This window comes from Muntiacus reevesi, chromosome 10 (assembly GCF_963930625.1).
Source record: "Muntiacus reevesi chromosome 10, mMunRee1.1, whole genome shotgun sequence".
In the NCBI taxonomy this organism is placed as follows: Eukaryota; Metazoa; Chordata; class Mammalia; order Artiodactyla; family Cervidae; genus Muntiacus; species Muntiacus reevesi.
The window spans coordinates 82,441,536-82,458,758 of record NC_089258.1 but is presented as its reverse complement, the minus strand read 5'-3'; the positions used below and the strand labels follow the sequence as shown (position 1 = coordinate 82,458,758).

Below are 17,223 nucleotides of genomic sequence, written 5' to 3'. Positions count from 1 at the left end.
CAAGATTGAAATTGACTATCACCCCAGAGTAGCTTTTGCTGGGGGTGGAGCGAGGGACCAGAGGGTTTTTCATGATAACTTAGGCTGTGTAGTTGTGAGGCTGGTGCCAGCCTTGTCAGCTGTAATCCCCAACATGCTGTCCAGCACCTGTGCGCGTGCTGAGTCGCTTCAGTCGTGTCTGACTCTTGCGACCCCATGGAGCCCACCAGGCTCCCCTCCAGGCAGGAATACTGGAGTGGGTTGCCGTGTCCTCCTCCAGGGGATCTTCCCGACCCAGGGATTGAACCTGGGTCCCGTGCATTGCAGGTGCATTCTTTACCACTGAGCCACCAGGGAAGCCTGTCTGTCACACAGTGGATGTTAGGTGTTTATTGACTGACACTGAACTTTTCACAGCATTTGCTGTTCCTGGAAGAATGTTAGGGCACTGAATCGCGCACCTGTGGAGCACCGTTGTCATGACACTGCAGATTTTCTCAGTTCTTTGCAGAAATTCATCTTAAGTCTTTGGTGCCTTCTGCTGTTAAAGTAGAACATAATGGCATATGAGCTTCGTTGTTGAGTGAGTGAGAGCTGTGATGATTTACTCCCTGCCTCCTCTCGCGCCTCTCCGTGCCCCCCGGAGCATCCGAGTCGTTAGCTCCCTGTACGTCTTCCACGCTGTGGTCATCTCTAGTAACTGTGGCAGTTAGCCCGTCGGTCTGTCCAGATGCTTCTCAGAATCCGCGTCCAGCCGTCCTGGACTGCCGTCTGCAGTTAGTGCTGTCAGCCAAACACTGGACCCTAAAAACCGCACATGTCAGACATCACTGATTGTTTCACCCAGGGGCCCTCCGCGCTCCTCTCTCTCCAGTGGGATCAGTTTTACCCAAGTGAGCGGGTGCTGCCATGTTTATCCTGCATTCTCCTTGTGCCAGTACCAGTGCAAGACGTCTTTTTGATATTTTTACGCTTTATGGTTTCTTATGCTTAGGCTCCTTTATTAAAGGTCTTTTAGATGTAAAACCGGAGTACGTAAAAACATGGATAGAGCTATAGTGTGTGCACATGTGCTGTGCTTGGGGTGATCTCTCCAAGGTTCCTGCTCCAGTAGCTAGTGTGGTGTGTGTTGAGCGTTCCCTCCTCCCCAACCCTCCCCCCCCCGCAAGTCAAGACTTAGGTTCCTTTTCCCTCTCTTCCCTTCCTGCTTCTTTTGTCTCCAGTTTCCCTCCTGTGAAGTCCCGGAGCGCCCGTCCTGGTCTGTTTCATCGTGTCATCAGTATGTGCTCTTACCAGTTGCTCAGTTTGTTTATATTTTTTACTTGCGTAAATGCCCGTCCCTCCATTCTTTCCTAAGCACAGTGTTCTCAGATCTCTTCCTGCTGCTGTGCACAGGTCTAGTCCTTGGTTTGGTCTGCGCGTGGTGCTTCACAGTAGGGCATGCCCCCTCTGTCTGCACAGGCCCAGCCTGCCTGCAGCCCCATCACCCCTGGCAGAGTCCCCTACGCATTTCAATCAGTGTCCGCAAGCGGATGGCACTCTGTAAGAGTTGAGCGGGATTGCAAGGGCCGTGGGGTTTGCTTAAATTTCAGTTGTGCCCAGGAGTGCTGCAGAAGGGCTATACCATCTCCATCCCCCCCCCCTCCCACCCCGGAGCAGGGCGTGGGGGTCCTCATATCCACAGATCCCTTTGGCAGGTTCTGGTTTTCTGAATTTTGCCAGTCTGCAAGCAGAAGGTGGTATTTGTAGTTTGACATGTATTTCTCAGATTATGCCACTTGTTAGCCTCTTGGCATATCCTTGTCAGATTTTTGTGTATCCTGGTCTGTATATTGTCTAATCAACATTTGTCCACTTTTCTATTGAAGTGCTATTTGATATCTTAAATATTAAACCTTTGTTCTAGACTTTGCAAATATCTTCTCTCTGACCACTGTTAACTTTATAATACAGTGTATCTCATATCTATTTTAAGTCTCTCTCAATCTGAATTCTAATTGTGTAACATGTAACACGTTCCAGCGGCGCGGGAAGACCGTGCGAGACACAGCGGGCCAGTGTGGGGGGCGAACTCGCCCTGTGGGGCAGGGAAGAGCGGCTCCCTGCCCAGCGCCGTGTGTGAGAGGCCCCGATGGATTAAAGGCCTGTGCTGGGAAGGCAAACCTAGCGCCAGAGACGAGTGCGTGACCCACAGGCCAGGAAGCACCTTCTCAGCGTCTCTTCAGAGGCACAGAGCTCCCGTGAAATGACTAAGGTATCGCGTGGAATTAAAGTGTTCCGGGCGTGGACCCCTCTCCGCCTCAGGCTCCGGTGCCTGGCGGGGTGCACGGCCTGCCCCGGGGGAGGGCCCGGGTCGGCAGAGCGTGGGCAGACTGTGTGCAGCGGACCGGAGCCTCTGCACGCAGTTCTGCCGTCCTGCTCGGCTCTGAGCCTAGACGCCTGTGCGGGGCGTGCCCCCTCCCCTGAGCACCTGTGGAGGAATAGTCCAGATCAGCGTGCGCTGGACAGCACAAGGTCCGCGGCAGAATCACTTGTGGTGGCTGTTTAAAGGGAGTACTCCCCCTTTCTCCACGTCTCCCTCCTCTGTTGTCTCAATATGTGGGGTGGGAAGGATCCGCCTTTTTTCTGAAAGCCTCAGAGCAGTGATGGCAAAACTTTTAAAGTAAAGGTCCAAATGGTAAGTATTTCAGGACTTGCAGGCTGTGTTAAAACCATTCTCACCCATGGTATAAAGCGGTAGCAGGAGATGTGGATTTGATCCCTGGGTCCGGAAGATCCCCTGGAGAAGGAAATGGCTACCCACTGCAGTGTTCTTGCCTGGAGAATCCCATGGACAGGGAGCCTGGTGGGCCACAGTCCCTGGGGTCGCACAGACTTGGACACGATTTGAGCGACTAAACAGCAGTGCTAGCAGCACAGGAGCTGGCGTTTGTGCGCTGTGGGCTGAAGCCGCTTCTGGTGGTTTTTTCCAAAAGCTACGAATCCTATTAAATACCTAGATTTGTGCTACTGCTTTTGTGGAAGACTGAATTAAGTCTCAAGGTTAAATGAGAATTAACTGAGAAGTACATCTTCTAAGTATCTGCTTTTAATGAATATATGGGTTAATTATTCATTTGACCAACCTCTTGATGGTATTTTATGGGAGAGTTAAATGCTTAATAGACGCTTCACATTTATGAAAGCAGAGTGTTGCCTGAACAGGTTAGGATTTTTGAGTGTAATTTTTACTACTTTAATTATTTTGTGAGATAATAGCTTGAAATTAAAATGAGGAATACTTTTTTTCAACTTACAGATTCACAGAGCAGTTACTGGGGGTATGTAGCTAGTGCATGATTGGAGCGTTCATTCAGTTCAGTCACTAAGTCGTGTCTGACTCTTTGTGACCCCACGGACTGCAGCATGCCAGGCCTCCCTGTCCATCACCAACTCCCGGAGCCTGCTCATACTCATGTCCATCGGGTTGGTGATGCCATCCAACCATCTCATCTCATCCTCTGCCATCCCCTTCTCCTCCCGCCTTCAATCTTTCCCAGAATCAGGGTCTTTTCAAATGAGTAAGCTCTTCGCATCAGGTGGCCAAAGGATTGCCGTTTCAGCTTCAGCATCTGTCCTTCCAATGAATATTCAGGACTGATCTCCTTTAGGATGGACTGGTTGGATATCCTTGCTGTCAAGGGACTCTCAAGAGTCTTCTCCAACACCACAGTTCAAAAGCATCAATTCTTAGGTGCTCAGCTTTCTTTATAGTCCAATTCTCACATCCATATATGACCACTGAAAAAACCATAGCTTTGACTAGATGGACCTTTGTTAGCAAAATAATGTCTCTGCTTTTTAATATGGTGTTTAGGTGTTTAGCAAACGTCTTTTAATTTCATGGCTGCAGTCAGTATCTGCAATTATTTTGGAGACCATAAAATAAAGTCAGCCACTATTTCTATTGTTTCCCCGTCTACTTGCCATGGAGTGATGGGACCAAATGCTGTGATCTTAGTTTTCTGAGTGTTGAGTTTCAAGCCAACTTTTTTACTGTCCTCTTTCATTTCATGAAGAGGCACTTTAGTTCTTCGCTTTCTGCCATGAAGGTGGTGTTATCTACGTATCTGAGGTTATTGATATTTTTCCCGGCAATCTTGATTCCACTTTGTGCTTAATTCAGCCAGGCATTTCACATGATGTACTGTGCATATAAGTTAAATAAGCAGGGTGACAGTATACAGCCTTGACGTACTCCTTTCCTGATTTGGAACCAGTCTGTTGTTCCATGTCCAGTTTTAACTGCTGATTCTTGACCTGCATACGGATTTCTCAGGAGGCAGGTAAGGTGGTCTGGTATTCCCGTCTCTTGAAGAATTTTCCACAGTTGTTGTGATCCAAAGTCAAAGGCTTTGGCATAGTCAATAAAGCAGAAGTAGATTTTTTTTTGTAGCTCTCTTGCGTTTTTGATGATCCAGCGGATCTTGGCAATTTGATCTCTGGTTCCTCTGCCTTTTTTAAAAACCAACTTGAACATCTGGAAGTTCATAGTTCACGTACTGTTGAAGCCTGTCTTGGAGAATTTTGAGCATTACTTTACCGGCGTGTGAGATGAGTGCAATTGTCCGGTAGTTTGGACATTCCCTGGCATTGCCTTTCTCTGGGATTGGAATGAAAACTGACCTTTTCCAGTCCTGTAGGCACTGCTGAGTTTTCCAAATTTGCTGGCATATTGAGTGCAGCAGTTTCACAGCATCATTTTGTGGTGGTAAAAATCAAACATGCTTAAAGCAGTCTTTAGGCTTTAAAAGGTCGATCTCTGAACCATCTTTTCTGTAGGAATCAGTTCCATGTTCTTACTAGTTTGTCTTTTATTTTAAATTTTATTGAGTTAGTGCATATCTTAATAATCAATGTGAGGTAAGGTAGCTTTTATTTATTATTTGATTTCAGTATAATGCCTTCGTTAATTATGTGAAATTTTACTGTAATTATGACCTTTGAAGTGAAAAGATTAACTTGATTATTGGAAAGCCAAAATGTAGCTTTAGATTGCTATGGCAGCAGTTACTGATACTCATGTAAGCAGCCACTATTTCTTTGGAAATTTGATCACTTACTGCTTTTAAAATTCTTCTGTGGGTCCAGTAGTGGTTAAAGGCCCAGAGCCCCTTTATGTAGTTCTCCTTGACTTCTCAAGGCGCAGTTGAGGGCCGTGTCATCAGCCACACCCTCCCGATGAGGGCTGAACCGGGATTCGCACGCGGTTCTGATTCTCAGGTTCTTTGCGTGTTTGGTTGTATAATACTGTGAGGTGTATTTGTAAAGCTTTTGAAAGCAGCGCAGCCCTTTCTTGAGACAGATTTCAGGGAAGTAAAGCATTTAGAACAGTGAAGCCTTCTGTCCCCTTGGGGTACAGTTTGAACCCCGTTGCTTGCAGTAGGTATTTCTGCTACGTTACCTAACTTGCTGTTAGGACAGCAGCCTGGGACTTCTTACTGAATTTGTTCAGATTCTGAGCTGCCTTCTCCCTTTCTCCTTCCATTGATGCCCACTGAAGCCTCCCTGACCTCACATGGATCCAAGCCCTTCCCTGAGGTGCACCACCTCTTTATTAGACCGTTGCCCGGGGAGCTCCTGCTGGCGGGGCCCCAGGGCCCCACAGATTAGATTAGCGGGACGGGGCTTTGGAAAGGGGAGTGGGGAGTTCAGAGGTCAGAGGAGAACAGAAAAGTCACGTGATGGGCAAGAGGAAGAGAGTGCGAAATGCCTTTAGTTTTCAGACTGGCAGGTCGCTGTTCACCTTAAGAGGGTTTACTGTGGACTACTGAGGGCGAAGCGGGTTTGACTCTCAGCTAGGAGGGTGTGTGTGGGCAGGGTGGGATTAGAAGTCGGCACTAGGGCAGGAGAACGCTGCCCTGTAGCTCACGGGGGATAGGGGTGTTTGGGGGACTGTTTCCACCTTTGTCCAGTTGTTTTTCTTTCTCACGGGGAAGTGTGAACAGAATTTTTCCCTTTGGCTGTGCCTCGCAGCATGTGGGATCTTCGTTCTCGACCAGGACCGAGGATGGGGCCTGTACCCCCTGCAATGGAAGTGCCGGGTCCCCAGCCCTGGCCCAGGGAGGGCCCAGCCTTGCGTTTTAATCATTTGTTGTTGGCCTTTCTCTTAACTGGCAGGGTCATGGAGTAGGCACCCCCTTTGACACTTTGATGAATCTTGTAAGAATTTTGAACAGATACTCTTGTCTAAATAGGTATTTTCCAATTGGCTGATACGTGAGCACATGGGCTTTATTTTGTCAGGCTCTCCTGCCCCGGGCCGGCAACCCCTGCTCCCGGAGCCGCTGAAGCTCTTCTTCCTCCCAGAGAAGTCAGCTGTGCTCCCAGACCTCAGCCCCTAAGCGTCCCCTGAAGAGGAGGGTGGCTCTGGCGGCCCTCCGCTCCAGCAGTTGCCCCCCGCCCCCGTCGGGTTTCTCTGGGCTTCTTGGTGCCCGGCCCGTGCTCCTCCCTCTGGCCGGCCGGCTGCGCTGCCTGCTGCTGCTCCCTCTGCCGCGTGAGGGCCGCTGCGCTGCCTGAGCCTCCTGGCTGCTGCCGCGGCTCTGCGGCGCGTGCGTACCTGGGGTGGACTGTGCCTGTCTGTGGGTCTCTCAGACCTGCAGTCCTGGCTCTTCATCAAGGCCCAGTCCAGCCAACCCACGCTGCCAGATGGACTGGTTAAAAGGATCCGCTTTGCTCAGAGGTGTCACCCTTCCGTATTGCTTTACCTGCTGTAAATAAGTGTTTTTTTAAAAATGTTAAACCTTATGTGTTTTTTTAATTTATTTTTTATTGAAGGATAAGTGCTTTACAGAATTTTGCTGTTTTCTGTCAAACCTTAACATGAAGCAAAACCTGATATTTTAACTTCTTGAAATAAACATAGACAATAACATGTTTATATATTTTAACTATTGCATATAATAGCAAACAAATAAATCAAGCATATGTCTAATGACATTTCTGAGCTAAAATCAGGGTGTATAGTTTTCTGAAATGTTACTGTATGAAGCATGCTAGATGATATACCTAAACTCAGCGTTTCGTTTTTAGCAGATAAAGGAATGATGCGCCTGCGTGTGCTGGGGCGGGCACATGGGATTTGTGCTGAAGAGGCTGGGCGCGCTGGCGAGGCCGCTTGGGCTCGTGTGTGTGTTGTAGCCGAGGCTCTGTGCTCTGTTGATGACCCTTCGGGGTTGCTACCGTGAAGTAGCTGTGATTATCCCAGGGACAGTTCTGTTCTCACTGTGCCTGCTCGAATCCACGTTGTTCGGTTTCCATCGCCTCTTAATTAGGCTCTTTGCTCTGTTCATTGAAGGTTGAATATGTAGTTTCCAGTTTCTGAATGGGTTGATGTTTTCACTGTTTGGGGTTTTCCACTTCTTAAAACTGACTGTGTCCCGTAGGCAGTACAAAGCCATTAAAATCTAAACAGCTTGCTAGGCATTTAAGGCTCTCTGTGATCTGTTCTCCTTGTTTCTCCAGTTCCATTTTCACCTACATTGCTGCAGGAGACGCCCGTCACCTCTGTTCAGTCACCGCTTCCCCTGGAAGAAGCCTGTTGGCCCTCCACGCACGGCTCGATGGCCCGTCCCTGCAGACCTCCCCGGCTCTCTCTGGGACGAGCTGCCGCGCCGCGTCCGCTCCGGCTCTCGGTTTCCGTGGCCAGTTCATGGTGCACTGTAGCGGTGCAGTGCGCGTTAAGCTGGGATGCATGCTCTTAGGCCAGTATTTTATGCTTATTTTCTGGGAGCTAAGTGGATGATCCCTTGGAAATACAGCTATACCCTCTTGTACTTGGAAGAACTTGAATTGGATAAAAGAGGCTTGTGTCACATGGTTTTAAAATGTTAACTTTGTTTTCCCTTTCCATCTTTTCTTGGTTTTTGTTTTTATTAAAACTATACACCAACATAGTTTAAAGAATCTAATATTTCTTTAAGGTTTGCTTCAAAGGAACACCTGTTGCAGCAGCCTGCCCCTCTTTGCTCTCCAGAGGCAGCTGCCTGTGTGCGCAGTCGTGTCCGACTCTCTGTGCCCCCGGGGACGGCGGCCCCCGGGGCTCCTCTGTCCGTGGGACTCACAGGCGACACTGGGGCGGGTCGCCGTGCCGCCTCCAGGGCTCTCCCCAGCCAGGGCTCAGACCCAGTCTCCTGCCTCTGCAGGCCGACTCTTCACCGCTGGGAAGGCCCAGAGGCAGCTACCCACACTTTTTTGAGTTGGTGGTTTTGCTGTTTACCTCCCTGTTTTTAGGTTGCTGTTTAGTTGGTAAGTAGAGTCTCTTTGCGACCCCATGGACTGTAGCCCACCAGGCTCCTCTGTCCATGGGGATTCTCTGGGCAAAGAAGACTAGCTGGTTGCCATTTCCTTCTCCAGGGGATCTTCCCAACCAGGGATGGAATTCAGGTCTCCAGCTTGGACAGATCGATGTGTCCACTGCATAATGGTTGCTACGCTAGGTTCGGGTAGCATCCACCGCCGCACAGAGGAGCGAGAACCTTCAGAGGCTGCTCTCCCAGCAGCTCTCAGCTGTACAGAGCTGGTAACCATGGTCGCCCTGCTGTCCGTGACGCCCCGTGGCTCGTTTACTGTTGGGGTCTGTGCTTCCGGACCACCTTCACCCGTACGCCCCCCCACCGCCATCTTCTCCCTGTGGCTTCATCTTAGCCGTGTTCTTCTTTGCTGGGTGCAGCATCTTCTGTGTCTCTGGATGTTGGTGGTCAGTTTACTCTGGGCTTTGTGATTTTTCTGTTCTCTGGTTGTCCCTCTCCCGTCTGTCTTGCTTTTTGTTGGCCGTGTTGGAGGAGCCTGCCTCGGTCACAGTCCTGAGGCGAGCCCTGCGGTTAGTGATTGGGGTCCTCCTGGGCCATCTGTGCTCCCCTGGTGCCAGGGAGGAGGGTTGGGGTCTCCGGGGCACCCAGGTGTGTGGACGCCCTCGGCTAGGCTAGGACCCGGCTTCAGAGCACCCTCAGTTTTAACCTCTCCTGAATGCGGACTCCCAGCTGGTGGGGTTTCTGTCCCGTGTGCCAGATGACCGCAGCATCGGCAGCCCAGAAGAGCACGCGCTTGTTCTGCAGTGAGGGGGCTGCTGGGCTCTGGAGGCTGCAGTCCAGGCCCAGTTCTGTTCTGACTCAGAGGCAGGGGAGAGCTGGCTACTGCTGCTGTGGGGGTGGCCTGCGGGTCGGCTGAGCAGCGGTCTCAGGCGCTGGCACACGCGGCCTGAGCCTGTGGGGTGACTGTCCGGGCGAGGACGGCGCTGCCCGGCTCAGCAGCGCCTCACAGACGGTCCTGGGGTGCGGCTCATGCGTGTGCGCTCTGAGCCAGCTCTTCCCCCCTCGCCTGACGCTGCCCCAGGCACTCAGGCTCCGGGTCTTCAGGGAGTGGGCTTGGTCTGATAGTCCACATCTCTGGGGTCATTGGGCATGATGTGAACTCTCTTGTAACAGCGTGTAGGAATCAGTCCTGGATGGCACATCCTTGACCACTGGTCTCTTCACCTTCCAGCTTCCCCTTATCATCGTCTCCTTTCCTGTCTGTCCCATCTTTGTAGGTTTTTGCCTTTTTGGAAAATCTGCTTGCTCTTGTGCAGGTGGCGCCTGGAAGAGGAGCCTCCGGCGCACGTGTTCACGCTGCCGTCTTCACGCGTGTGCTCCGAGATGGTCATTTCCCTCCTCTGGTCCAGTATTCACGCTAGGTCTGGGTGTTTCATTTTCCACGTTTGTCTCTGAGTCTTCAGCCTTCCTTTCCAGCCACACGCTGGGCGCTCAGCTGCGTCGTGCTCTGAGCCCTGCGCTTGCCGCAGATGTCTCCTTTGCTCTTCATCAGAACTTCTCTTGCCTTTTGATCTTTTCTCTAAAACTTCATCCTGGGTAGGCATGTCTTTCAGTAGTTAGTTCTCTGAAAGTTTATCCCATGTAAAATTGGAAGTCCCCAGCTGACGTTTTTGTTAGGACCCTTTTCGGTTCGGGGAGAATGCCCTTCGGTGTTGAACGATTAGAGCCCTTTTCAGAGGCGACTGATGTTAGCATGCGGTACATGTGTGTGCGCTGCTTGTGGTGATTTGGGAGCCAGAATGGTGACTGGCCAGCGGCCCCGGGGAGCCCTGGGTATCTGCTCACCAGCCCCAGCACTGGCCGCGCGCCTCTGGCAGCTGTGAGGTGTCACATGTGGACACCACACCTGGGCCGCCTCCGCAGCTGCTGCAGCGCCTGCCCCCGAGAAAGCTGCTGTCTCTGCTTAGCCAGAAGGGCGGGTGTAGGCAGCAGGACGGATCCGGCGATGAGATTCTGCAATGAGAAAGGGGCTCTGCAATGAGAAAGGAGCCGGAGGCCCCCCAGCCCTGTCTTGGACGTGTAGGGCGCAGCCTCGCTCATGCAGTCTCTCAGCCCTTCGCAGATATCAGCAGCCTTCCCCCGTTCCCCCTGACCAGCTGGGACCCAGAAAGAAGCCGGCGCCTCCCCCAGTGCAGTAGATAGCTCTGCTCGCCTGCTGCCCTGTGATCTCCTGGTGGCTCTGAGTGGCAGTGCAGAGGGAGGGAACGGAAGGCCTCGGAGGCCCGCTTCCCAGAGGCGCGGGGGGCCTTGTGCCCCCGGCGGGGCTGCCCTGCGTCTCGTCGCAGGTCGCTTCAGTGCTTGCCAGCCCCCTGGGGCCGCCGGAAGCCGGAGTGGATCTGAGCTCTGGGACCAAACTCACTTCTCAGCTGCAAAAATAGGTGTCATGTGCTAATACACCTGCTTTTTAGTGTTTTGGGTTTTTTTTTCTATTTCCACCTGAAGAATTGTGTTTCTTTTTTCTCTTTGCAGTTAGGAGCATAACATTTAGACTGTTACTCAGTTGAACTGATGCTCGTTTCTCAAAACCATCTTCGGTTTTCTTTAAACTGGGAATTCTTACCATTTGTGGACTTGTCACATTGTTAGCAAAACCCCCTGTCCTCCACAAGAAGTATGTACTGTGTGGGGGTGTATGTGTTTTCAGTTAATTCATTTCTGCAAATAAAGTGAATCAGTTTTTTAAGAAATTTTAATAATAGCTCTTAGCAGATCACAAGATTTTCTTGTTCCTGTTTAATTCCAGTCTCCATCCAAATGTGGAAGAGATATGAGATAATTAGGTAGCAGAGGCAGACTGGTAAGTGTGATTAAATGAAAGTGGTGTGAGTCCGGAGGCAGGTGATTTTATTAGAAGCTCTATGGATTATAGTGGACAGAAAATATAGTAGGAAGCATATTTTAGTAGGAAAGCCTAGACTGCATTTTCCAGAGTTGGGACTTTCCCCTTTAGGACTCCATCATTCAGGCACATTGTTTCACCTCTGGAATCTGTTTCCAGATCTTTAAAATGGAGGTAATATGACTTTTCCTGATAAAAGATTTCAGTGAAGATCAGAGAATTCAAAGTTTGTGAAAGAACTGTGGAAATTGTATGTTCCTTCGCAAATGTTGGGTATTCTGCTTTTGATTTCTGTTGGTTCTTGGAACAATATTTTAAATGTGCCTATGTTAGGTCAGAACAAACTGATCCCTAATAAATCCTGGAGAATTGAATTCAGAGTTTATTTCGCTTATTATACTTGGAGAAATTTTTGTCTACTTTATTGAGGCATAACATTACATATAATTAAATTCACCTGCTTCCAAGTCTTCCATGTTTTGGAGTCTTCAGCTGAATTGAGTATTTAGATAGCTGTTTAGGTGACATGAGCAGATCGTCTTAGGTGACAGTCGGTGTTTTTAACGTGTCTGCTGAGTGGCCTGTCAGGGCCCCCTGCCTTGATTTGAAAAGGATTCACTTCCTGCTCTTGGAGCCTCCTTGGTTCACACTGAGCCTTCTCTCTGCTCCACACGGCGGGTACAGGGTGGGGAAGGCAGCTGGAAGGAGCCCCGGGCTGAGTGGGGAGAGTCCCAGGCTTCCCCAGGCTCCGTGTTGAGCGTCAGGGGGCCTCGTCACAGGGCTGGAGGTGGCAGCAGCCACAGTCCCTTCCTGTGAAAGACCGTTTCACGTCGTCACCCACAGATGCAGCGAGTCGGGGTCCCCAAGGAAAACGTATGTGTTTTGAGGTTCTGTTTGTTTTAATAGCTGATGAAAGTAAGGGTCAAACACTTGTTCTAATGGTTAGCCAGTTGTGTTAATATGATTTTAGAATAATTTCCCCAGCAGGGCTTCCGTACCCCAGATTGAGTACCCCCACCCCCTGAATGCTGAAAGTGCTGGTTCTCTCCTCAGAAAGCCTGTTTACCCGGGTCACCACGTTACTCACCTTCTCTGATGCTCTCTCTCTTACTCAGTGGGTTTGATTCCATTTCGTCTACTCTTTCTAAAATGGTAACACGTTATTATGAAAGTTACACATGATTGTTTTTTTAAATCCCAGTGATTCAGATCTGTTTGAAGGAGAAGGTGAATCCCCTGCCTCATCCTTCAGGTATAACTACTGTTATAGTTTGGCTGTATGGTATGTCTTACAAAAATGAGACTGTTTTAGACACTGTTACAGAACCTGCTCTTTCAGTTAACACTACACTGTGGGTTTCTTCCCATCGTGTGCAGCGTGCGTGCTTCCTCTCATGTAAGAGCTGCGGGCTGTACCTTTATACGGCTGTACCGTGCTGTCTCTAACCTCTCTCCTAGTGATAATTTAGCTCGTTACAGATATTTTTCTATCACACATACGGTTCTTATAAATATCCTGGTACTATGGCCATGCGCACGTGTCCAGTCATTCCTTAGGTGAATTTCTGAGAAGCAGGATTTCTGTGTCAGAGGGTATCCTGGGTTTACACTCGAACATGTTACATCTAATCACAGTCTGAAAGGACTGCTGATTCCCTGTCCCACAACAGGGGAAGAGAGGGCCTGTTCCTCGTGCAGTTAACGCGGAAGACTGCCAGTCGTTTGAGTTCTTGCCAGTCCTTACAGGTTAAAAGGTGCCTTGTGTTTAATTTGCATTTCCTTGAGTCTAAATAAGATTGAGAATCTGTTTATTGGCCACATGGGTTTCTTTTGAGAAGTGCCTGTGTACTCTGAACGTTTTCCCAGTCGAGGTCCTCACCCTGTGTCTTGCACTGTGGCTCTGCGCACCGCCCTGTGATGAACTGTTCATGACTTCTCTGTCTGGCGGGTCTTCAGTTTTTCTGTCACGACATCTGTTCGTCTTTCCCTGTGTAACTTCGTTGGTGTTTCAGCTTTGGTTCCCCGAGAAGGAGACCCTGGAGAATTGGAATACAAGCCGTTTCTGTAGTGTTAGGAGCGCGGGGAGAGGCGGGAGTCAGCCTGGGAGGGAAGGGCTGTCCGCAGAGGACACCTCCTGGCCAGTGCCGAGCAGGCCGGGGACGCGTGCCCCGGGCCGTCAGCCGGTGGTGAGGGGCCATCGGAAGCTGTCCCAGCTCCTTGTTCCTGCCTGACGGGAGCACCCTGAAGGGCGCAGAACCACCTCCACCGCCCGCCGGGGGCCGAGGGCCGGGCCGTGCCATCTGTGCTCAGGGTCTCTGCCGCGGTCAGACGGCAGCGGGGAGGGCGGGACCCCCTGGACAAAGGCCCTGGCCTGGGGAGTCCGCAGGCCGCCCCTGGTCCACACCCGGGGGGGGAGCCAGACGCCTGCGGGAGGAGTGTCCGCGGGTCTGTGCGGTGGGCTCGCTGCAGGGGGCGTCCGCCGCACCCCCTCGGGAACAGTCACGGGGAGCCGCGCTCAGGAACGCCGGCTGCGGGGGGCTGACCCGGACGAGGCGCCGGCGGCCCCCGTGCAGGGCTTGGCCCGACAGGTCCCCACCCTCAGGCAGAAAACCCTCACGCGTGTTTTCTTCCAGTTTCTGTTCACACTTTTAAGGTTTTGAGGTTCTGTTTGTTTTAATAGCTGATGAAAGTAAGGGTCAAACACTTGTTCTAATGCGTAGCCAGTTGTGTTAATATGATTTTAAAATAATTTCCCCAGCAGTTGTCAAGTTTTTAAAAAAGTTTCAGGACCCCGTTATACCTTTAAAAATTATTATAAGCAAGAGCTTTTCTTTATATGGCTAATAATTATGGATTTTTACAGCATTCAAGATTAGAGCTGAAACATTAAAAAAAATAGTTCATTTAGAAATAACCTGGGACGTGTTAGCATGTAACTGATTTTCTAAATCCAAAAAACCTAGATGAGTGGCACTGTTTTACATATTTGCAGATTCCTCCAGTGTCAGACTTAAGGAAACAGCTGGGTTATTCTCTGCTCCTGCACTGACTGTCCTCAGCTCAGCCTCGGGAAAGCCTGGCGGCGCAGAGGGGAGGAGGCAGACGGTGGTTCAGGGCTGCGGACGGTGCTGACCTGTGGGGACCCGGGGCACCGCTCGTCTCGTCTTTCCCTGGTGGTGTCAGAGCCAGCTCGAGCTGAAGGCGTGTGTGTCCTCCAGATCCCCCTGGGTTTGTGCTGAGGGAGGCGGTAGGGGCTGGGCCGAGGACGCGCAGCACCTGTGTGGGGCGTTTCCTCAGAGCCTGGGGGGCGCGGGGGGAGAAGAAGCGGGAGCCTGGCCGGTGAGCCGGTGCGGGCATGCGATCTCAGATCCCCTCTGTGTGGATCAACCACAGACGATCCAAACTGGAATACGTTCAAGGGCAGTGAAAAATTTTAATTATTAAATAAAAGCTTTATCAAACAATACAATTAAAATAATTGTGGAATGCACCCCACATGGTAAGTGACCCAGAAAGTCCGCTGCCGCAAGACAGTTGAGGCAGGTCTTCGTTGACTCTGGACAGGCGAGGGTGGCCTCGGGCCCCCTGCTCACACGGCGCCCTGCTCGCCCGCCTGCAGCGTGAAGGCGGCGCAGACGGCTGGTGTGAGTGGCGGGGAACCTCAGTGAGGGCTCTGTAGCCAGAGTGGGTTCCAGAGTCTTCTCTTGGAACTGAGTAGAGCCCAGGAAGTTCTTTTTTTGAGAATGTTGGTGTCCTGCAAGTAAGTAGCTTCTCCTTGTGGCCGTGAATGTGGGAGGGTCAGCACTGAATGTGTGGAGGGTGCACATATTAAGAGGTGTGCCTTACCCCCCCGTCCCACCCCCACGAAGTCTAAACAGGAGGCTCTGTCTCCACCAGCTGCTTCTCACTGACTTGCAGGACGGTTATCGTCTCCATGGACAAGCTGGCTGTGCTCAGCTGGCCCGGGGAGAGCCCAACTAACCATTCGTTTCTAGTTACAGTAGCCCCCTGAACAGTGCAGGGATTGGGGGTCCCCAGTGCGCCTTTGGACTCCTCCCAAAACTTCTAACAGCCTGCTCTTGACCGGAAGCCTTACCAGTAACAACCATCGATTAACATATATTTTGTATATTGTATGTATGCTCAGTCATACATACAATACATATATACATACAAGTTTCTCAATCTTGTCTGACTCTTCGTGACCCTCTGGACTGTAGCCCGCCAGGCTCCTCTGTCCATGGGATTCTCTAGGCAAGAACACTGGAGTGGGTGCCGTTTCCTCCTCCAGGGGGTCTTCCTGACCCAGATTGAACCCACGTCCCTTACATTTTCCAGCATTGACGGGGGAGTTGCTAACCACTAGCGCCACCTGGGAAGCCCATTGTATATATACCTACATTTGTTTTATGCCTTCATGACATGCCTGTTTCTTAATTTTTTGATATTTCTAGGCTATGCAATTAGGCTGTGAGTTTTTTCAGATTGTTAGAGATCCTCCCAAAATTTGCATTGTATCTATTGGAAAATAGATTCCAATGTATCTATTGGAAAAAATCGATGCGTAAGTGGGCCCCCACAGTTGACACTCCTGTGGTTCAGGGGTCGGGAGTCCTCCCTGGAAGAGCAGGTTTATAGATGCTGCTGTAAACGCTGCGCCTGAAAGCGCAGGACTCAGCCAGACTCCACGCTGAGGCCCTGGCTCTGGCTCCTTAGTGGGAACAGAGGGGTAATGCCTGAGCGCCTGACCTGCTCAGACCATTTCTCTTATTTCTCTGGGAAAAACAAAGCAAATTAGAATTGTTCTAAATCAGGCTTGTCTGGTTCCTGCAGCAAAGAGCTATTGTCTGGTCCACCTTAATCCTGAATTGCTACCTGTTCAACACCGTATAGGAACGTGGCCTCTGAGACACGGGGCGTGCCAATCTTTTAATTCCCTGTAATCCTTCCAATGTTTCCCTCCCCCCACCCTCTGCAACCTAGTTTTTTTTAAGGCCCTTTGTTTGGGACTAGTTTGTCATTTCACGTGCTCGCTGCCTACCCTCACTCTTTACTCAGTGGTTCAGAGGTTAATGCCCGGTTCTGGGCTCAGTTAACTAAAAACTCTCTTGGACTTAGCCACCCCTGAGGACCATAATTTCTTAGGTCTGCAATTCTTTCAGTATCTGTGCTGGAGTCTCTTTCAAATTGTCTTAAACTAGTTTTCTTTTAAAAATTGTGTCCTTACTAGATGTCTCTCTAATTTTTTTCAATATTGGAATGGGAATTTCCAGAAGGACTGGATTGTTTCTTTTTCCTAAAGCAGTAACATGTAAGATAAAACTACAGCTGGTGGCTAGTTGGGCAAGATTGAGCTTTTGTGGGGTTTTGTTATTTCACCTAACTTGGAAACATTGTCATATAATCCTGAAGAGTGGTACATATTTTGACCAGCTAATTCAATGTTAATTGCTCTCAGGCCTACAAACCTGTACAGTATGTGGGAAATTACTCTCTAGAGACCTAGAGTCTGATGCGAGAGAGGTTGTGCACCCACGTAGCTTGTAGCAGTTTAAGTAATCCACAGACAAGTCTTTTCTGATTGGAAACACGTTTCAGAAATGAGCTCTCCAGCTTCCACAGGCCTCAGGTCAGCCCGGTGCTTGGTGCAGAGCGTGTCGTGAGTGCCTGTGACAGGCTGTCTGCCCTCCTGCAGGAGACAGGGGGTCTCTGTCCTCTGCTGGTGCAGCCAGCCTCGGGGGCTCTGCGGGAAGGCCCCTGCCCTGGCGGACGTGGACTGCGTTGTTTTCCGTGTGCGTCTGTCTGAGCTGGTGCCCCTTCCTGTGTGGGGCGGTGTGCCCCTGCTGGGACGCGCTGTTCCGGAGTGACTGCCTGGGTACACGGACGGGAGCCCCTGCGTGGACCCCGCTCTTCCGGGCGGTGCTGAAGGGCACACCACGCAGCCCGCCGTGTCCGCCCGCGAGGAGCTCAGCCGGGTGCCCTGCGTCTCGACCGTTACTGTTTTCTGCAGGGGCGCCAGAACAGCATGAATTTGGGGTCTGTCTTTAAAAAATT

At 50.7% G+C, this 17,223-nt stretch overlaps 1 protein-coding gene across 3 annotated transcripts in view; it reads left to right on the top strand.

Annotated features, from left to right (window-relative positions):
* UBE2E1 (ubiquitin conjugating enzyme E2 E1) overlaps window positions 1-17,223 on the top strand; it is a 64,835-nt gene that overhangs the window by 35,086 nt on the left and 12,526 nt on the right. The window contains exon 4 of one of the 3 annotated variants that reach the window (XM_065947267.1): window positions 7,483-7,777. The exons of the other annotated variants lie outside the window; for them this stretch is intronic. Coding sequence (XP_065803339.1) covers window positions 7,483-7,762 — 280 coding nt within the window. The 3' untranslated portion in view covers window positions 7,763-7,777. Of the gene's footprint in view, window positions 1-7,482; window positions 7,778-17,223 lie in introns of those variants that run through there. 3 annotated transcript variants of the gene reach the window in all.